This window comes from Pagrus major, chromosome 22, assembly GCF_040436345.1.
Source record: "Pagrus major chromosome 22, Pma_NU_1.0".
Taxonomy (NCBI): domain Eukaryota; kingdom Metazoa; phylum Chordata; class Actinopteri; order Spariformes; family Sparidae; genus Pagrus; species Pagrus major.
In genome coordinates this window covers 10780383-10787017 of record NC_133236.1, presented here as the reverse complement: position 1 = coordinate 10787017, position 6635 = coordinate 10780383, and the positions used below count along the sequence as shown (strand labels likewise).

General features: G+C 39.3%; 1 protein-coding gene across 1 annotated transcript; it reads right to left on the bottom strand.

Annotated features, from left to right (window-relative positions):
* Window positions 1–862: 862 nt before the first annotated feature.
* LOC141018476 (solute carrier family 22 member 2-like) lies at window positions 863–6591 on the bottom strand. Its single transcript, XM_073493461.1, has 11 exons — window positions 6190–6591; window positions 4794–4897; window positions 4518–4672; window positions 4258–4426; window positions 3223–3337; window positions 2871–2971; window positions 2570–2784; window positions 2351–2459; window positions 1985–2097; window positions 1775–1874; window positions 863–956 (listed from the first exon to the last, which is right to left on the bottom strand). Exons 1-11 carry the CDS (start codon window positions 6589–6591, stop codon window positions 863–865), a joined length of 1677 nt encoding a protein of 558 aa, XP_073349562.1.
* Between the last annotated feature and the right edge of the window lie 44 nt (window positions 6592–6635).

Below are 6635 nucleotides of genomic sequence, written 5' to 3'. Positions count from 1 at the left end.
TGGGAACAGGCGTGTACATGTTGGCAGGAGTTTCACTTACATAATGTAGCTTCCTTAATGCCTCCATGTGGGTAAACATGTAACAAAAAAACAATCTCATCTTTAAATCATCACCAATCGGAGGCTCTCATACCCCCTTTTGACCAAAGCAAACCAAGTGCTGTTTTTGGGCTGGTTGAAGTTGGTTCAAAAGTTTTAAGAACTGGTTTGCTTTTCCTCGGGCACGAGAGCCACCGTAGAGTAACAACATTCAGTCACTGTATACGTCTCCAATTTCCCAGCATCGCCAGGAACAACAATGGCGGACTACATCGACTCCTGGCTTTGCATGCCTACACTGGCATCCAAACATGACTGGTTTAAGGCACTGCTATTGCCATTGCCTTCATTTTCAGACCTGCCCATATTTTATATAGTCAGAGGTGCAGCATGAAATCAAATCCCATTGCTGTTAAAACAATGTTTTGTGTGGTTGCTATTTCTGACAAAGTAGCTGCTGGATAAGGAAACCAAAGATGTAACCAAACTGACCAGTATTGAAGTCGTCAGGGTTTCTATGGAAAAGAATTGGATTCCAAGTTGTTTTACGATAAAACACTTTAATAATTTAATAATATACTTCTGTAATAACTAGTCCACACACCATTCTCTTAACACATATTTCACCTCCAACAACACATAAAAACATAATAATGGTTAATCTAAAGTCTAAATTCTGTGGGGCTGATAAGGGTCTCAGACAAACAGAAAACTTTAATTTAGCTGACTATTTGGTCAAAAACACAAATTAAGGAAGCACCCAATATATCCACAAGCAACACTGTTAAGCAACATAAATAAATATTTTGGTCACAGGAGGAGATTAAACCACTGCTGTATCTTTGTTGGTCGACACGTCGCTCTGGGGCAGCAGGTTGGTCAGCTGCTGGTTCTTCATTAAAGCTTTCTCCTTACATCTGAAAACACACACAATTACATGACATAAATTAAGCGTTATTTAAGTCATTTTTTTAAAGCAAAAATTGAAAACATTCGTTGGTTAAGTTTTCTGAAATGTGAGGAGTTGCTCCTTTTTTGGCGTACATGATAGTAAACTGAATATGTTTGGCTATTGGACTGTTTGTCTGACAAAACAAGACATTTAAAGATGTTTATATTACATTTTGTAGACAAAAGATTAATCGATTAACTGAGAAATTAATTTATAGATAATGAAAATAATCCTCAGTTGCAGCCCTGATTTCATATAGTATATCATTGATATACATATGATAACAACATCAACATAATATCAACATAATATGTGAGAAACTGCATCCAGAATATGTATATCCACATGTACATACAAAAATAAGTCCAAAATGAGTCTGATAAGTTAAAGAACCACATTATTTCTTTCTTTGTGTTGATTCAGCTGTGGATACTGTGACGGCTCCGGGGGCTCTGCTGGGACCGGCTGTGTTGTGTGTTGTTGCTGTGTTGCGTTTGTTGTTTCAGTGTTGCTGGTCCCTTGAGGTCATCAAGGAATTGGAGGCAGCTGGCCAGTGACTCCTAGTTTCAATAAAAAACCTGCCCCCATCTTGCCAGTCTGATGGCTCCCTCTTCCCCTGGCACCACCTCACTTTGCTTTAGTCTTTTTGATTTTCTTGGTAATTTGGTTGAGTTAACTGAAAAAATTCATCTTTGTTAAATACAATTCTTTTTACTCAGTTTATCCCTCTTGTGTGGTACCATTATTTGTTATGGTCTGAGAGCCGGTCATAAATAAACTCACCTTTCTGGGAACTCGATGTCGTCGATGGTGTCGGGCAGCGGCACACCCCTCGTCTCAGGAAGCAGCAGCACCAAACCACCAGCCACGAAGGCAAGAGATCCTGCACAACACATTCCAACATAACTTTAATAACACATCAGCTTTTTTTTTAAATCAGCTCAATGAGGAGTTTATGTGAACATGTTCTCTCTATGATAATATAAAACCCACCAAAGATGATGAGCGGCAGCTCCAGCCAGATAACAGCCAGTCTGTAGAGCAGGAAGGGAGCTACGATGCCTCCAACATCACACAGAGTGGAACAAACTGAAACTCCAAAGTTCCTGCAGACACAAGAACAACCAGTTAGTTTAGCAAGAATGTTGCAGACTAAAATACTGACAGCTTGTTAACATTAGATGTAACAACGTCTGGATGTTAACATGCTGACATTTATGATGTAACATTAGTCATTCTCGCATTTTAAGATACCCTAGTCCAAAGGAACTTAGAATACGCGTGGTCAGTGTCGTTAAAAACAAGATTGCATTCCTTCCAAACAAAGAATGAAGAGCAGGTACAGTTTGTACAATTTACCTGACAAATGTTGGGTAGAGCTCCGTGTTAACAAACACCACCATCTCAAAGGCCATGGTGATACCCAGCCGACCGATGCAGGCCACCACCGTCTTGAACCACAACATACCTGCAAGGACAGACAGAAATGTTCAAACAAGTTTTAGAGAACCAACAAATTATAATCTGATGAAATCTGAATGGCTTGTTCCATATCTTCACCTGTCCCTTGAGACTTACTGTCAGGAATGAATGCAGTGATGAAGCAGGCGGCTCCAGCTACGATGTTAGCGGTGGCGAACGGAAGCCGTCGGCCGATGCGTTCGATGGTGAAGAGGATGAGGAAGGCGGCGGGGAACTCCACCAGGCCAGAGATGAGGAAGTCGATGTAGACGTTTCCTTCCAGAATACCCAGCCTCATGATCAGACCCTGGTAGACCACAGCACTGGTGAACCTGGAGGAGACGGAGGGACGATGGTACATGAGCTCCAAAGAATGATAATAATGATGATGTGTAACTACAAACATAAACATACTCACCAGTTGTAGCTGAGAATGAACGTGTGTTTTCTCATTTTTGGAGTTCTGATCAGGTCCATGAAGGAGACAGTGTGTGAGTCAGCGTTATCATCCGCCAGAGTCTGCAGGATCAGACATACAGTTTGTTTAATGATTGTGTAATATCTTTATATGTTACTGGTGTCCATACAAGACAGTAAAGTTTTGATTTCTTTTGCATTTTACAGAGAGAAATCATGCTGTTATTCTTTTTAAAGCTACTGTACCCTGGTAAACTTGCAGACATGTAATTGCAGAAGAAAACAGTAATATACTTAAATACTTTAAGATCTTAATGTGTGTTTTGTTTCGTCTTTGTTTAACCAGCAGCTACCTCGATGTTCTTGGACAGAGTCATCTTGTTCTCTTTGGCCATGTCCTCAGTGATCTTCACAGCTTTGGACTTTTGGTTCTGAGAGAGAAGCCATCTTGGAGACTCTGGGATAAACCTGCAAATACAAAACTTTCATGAAGCGTATAAACATACAACTTTTTTCTTGTTTTTTTAATCACGGAGGACTGAAAGAATGTGATCATCATCAATAATCGAATAAAAGTTTTTGATGTTTATTGTTGGTTATTGTGAATGTTTATGAGTTTCATTTGTAATAATGTGATTATCTATGCAATTAAACAAGGTTTCAGCATATTTCAACATCCTTTCATCATCATACTTATCATCATATGTATGGTATTTGATCAAAAACATCACTTCAGCTGCACAGGTGAGTTTCAAAGTGACGCCTCCGAGATATATTTAATTTTTCTTCAGTGTTTCCGGTGTCAGATACAGTATGGACACTGGTGATGGTAACACCTTACTGACATCCCCTAGTGAACATTTATAAGTAGCATATAAACAATAAATGAACAAAATAAATGCATAAATATTATAATGTAGTTGTAAGGCCATATATGGACACTTTGATGCCATTTTTATCAACTATAAACAACGAATGAGTGACAGAAAATAAGTATTTATATAAACTCTGTTCTTAGGAAGGCCACGAGATGCGTCTGAAAGCTCCTGAAGAAATCTAGCAAATGGACCTTGAGTCGAGATGTTTTATTCAAACTCAACTAAATCTTGACGTTCAACAGGTCACATTCTTATCTCATCATATGTGATCATATCTCATCAAATGTTATTGTTACAAATCATTTATTTACTGTTGATACAGGAGAAGTTATAAATGTTGACAATCAAATTAATCAACTCTGTATGTATGTCCTTGTATCTGCTTAAAGATAAATAACTGTGTTATAAACCATTTATTAATGTATTAATATTTATTTTCCTTTTTTAAAATCTTCTCAGAAAGTGAAATTTTTAAAAGCATGAAATAAAAGCGGAACAAGTGCTTCTCACCAGTAGTAGGACAGGAAGAGGATGTATGGGATGGTGATGACGACCTGCAGCCAGCGCCAGTCGGTGATGTAGTAGGCCAGCAGAGGGAGGATGAGGATGCCGACGCTGAAGAACATCTGATAAAGGACTCCGACTGTGCGTCTGTACTCCACACCCACGAGCTCTGTGACTGAGAGGGAAGAGGGTTCCACGCATCAAGAAAAAGAAGAGGAGCGTTTCTTTAATTTTGTTTGAGTCTCGAGGTTAAATGTCGTTCTTACTCAGCACGTATCCCGCCACCCAGCCTCCTTTCACTCCGAACCCGTACAACGCTCTGAAAACCAGAAGAGACACGTAGTTTGGAGCCACGGCCACCAGGATTCCTGCGATCCCATTCAACAGGTTGGACATCAGGAAGCTCATTTTCCTGCCAAACCTGAAGACGGAACAAACAAGTCAGAGTTAAAAACATCAGTTGAATCTGTCTGATGTAACTCTTATGAACCAATGAGAACAGTTCAGGTGATTTTAACCAATCAGTCGATCACAGAACTTACCTGTCTGCAAGGTAGCCGATGGCGATGCTCCCAATCAGGAAGCCCACGTTGAGAGTGGCCTGGAACATGTCCACCAACCAGGCGTCTGAACACACCAGGTCGAACTGCAACAGCACACACAAAATAAATCAATCATTGCATTCGTTTTTCTCTTAATATTTTTCCTGAAACTGAATAAAAAAAAGAAGAAAAACTTTTATCTTGTGACCATTTTGTTTATGGAAAGTTTTTGGAACTTTTGTTTTTGTTTCTGTTGTTTTTGCTTCTGTTGTTTTGTTGTGATACCTTCGATAGCTCAACATTAACATTTTATTCTCGTCAACGAAAAAAAACCAAAAAACATTTTGTCAGTGATGGAATGTAACTAAGTACAATTACTTACTTCACTTAAGTACAATTTTGAGGCACTTGTGTACTTGAGCATTTCCATTTTCTGCTCCTTTATACTTACACTCCACTACATTGGAGTGTAAGTACATTTGAATTTTTTTGATAACTTTAGTTACTTTGCAGATTAGATGCTGCACCAGAGCCAAAGTGGTCCATTTCTAAATGAATTTGTTTTATTGGTGATCAGAATAATGCTGAAAATCAGATCTGATCATATCGGGACACACATTATACAATACACACTTGTAAATATGTGTATAATTTACTTTTACTTGTACCTTTGATACTTACATACATTTTTTTATTTATTAAATCATTTCTTAAAACCCACTTTTATAGACTTGCTTTTATGTGAAGTCACCCTTTAAACAGATTCTTCATCTTTCTATCTTTTTATTCCTTTTACTGCTCTTCGTCTATCCATTTCTCTTCTCTCTTTCTCTTCCTGTGTTCTTGCCTGTTTTACAGCTTTTATTCCTTTTACTTGTAATGACTCATATTGACTTGTGTTCTGCCTTGTTTGTTTTAACTCACCTTGGACTTGGCTTCCTTCTGTTTGACTGGACTGTTGAGTGTTAATTCTGTAATATTGTCTTTCCTGCTTTTCCTTGTGTGTCGAGGCACTTTGTAAACTGCTTTTAAATGAGCTATAAATAAATCTTTTATCGTTATTATTATTTATTTAATACATTTAATAATAAAATCATTTAAATAGAAACAATACTGAAGTATATTTATCATCAGGTGGTCTACTTTGAGACTTAAGGGTGACTTTCACTTTTACCAAAGTATATATTACATTATATATATTATATATAACATTTAACACGATATCTTTTACTCAAGTATGACTTTTGGGTACTTTCCACAACACTGCATCCCGTCATAGTTTTATATTATCAAAGATCATCATCTTCTCATCATAGTCATGAAAAAAAAGTACTTATCTCAATCTTGTATTTTATTTGCTTTCTTCTCTTCTCTTATTTCATTTACTCTCTCTCACCTCAGTAACGAAGGACTGCCTCCCCTCATAGTCGTACTCCCAGCCGTTCTTGCAGCCAGTTGTGGGGGTTCTGCTCAGGTCCAGTTCCTGTGAGTCACAGGTGAGTCCTGTGCTGTTCCAGTCCACCTCGTACTGCTCGCAGGTGCTCGGCTGCAGGACCCCGGAGCTGTTCACCAGCGGCACCGTCAGCCTGCGACTGTCTGCCAGGCTCCAGCTGCACTCCTGCCTCCTCTCCGCCACCTCTGAGTCCCGACACCAGTGATCCGGGGTGAAACCCTGGAAGACGATGCCGACGTACACACCGGCCCAGGGCATGGACACCATGCACAGCAGGGCGAAGATCCGCTTCTGACAGCGGCCGAACTTCCCGGCTTCTTCCAAGATGTCGTCAAAAGTGGTCATGGTTGCAGAGTTGTTGATTTCTTTTCCTCAACCAGCAAACAAAC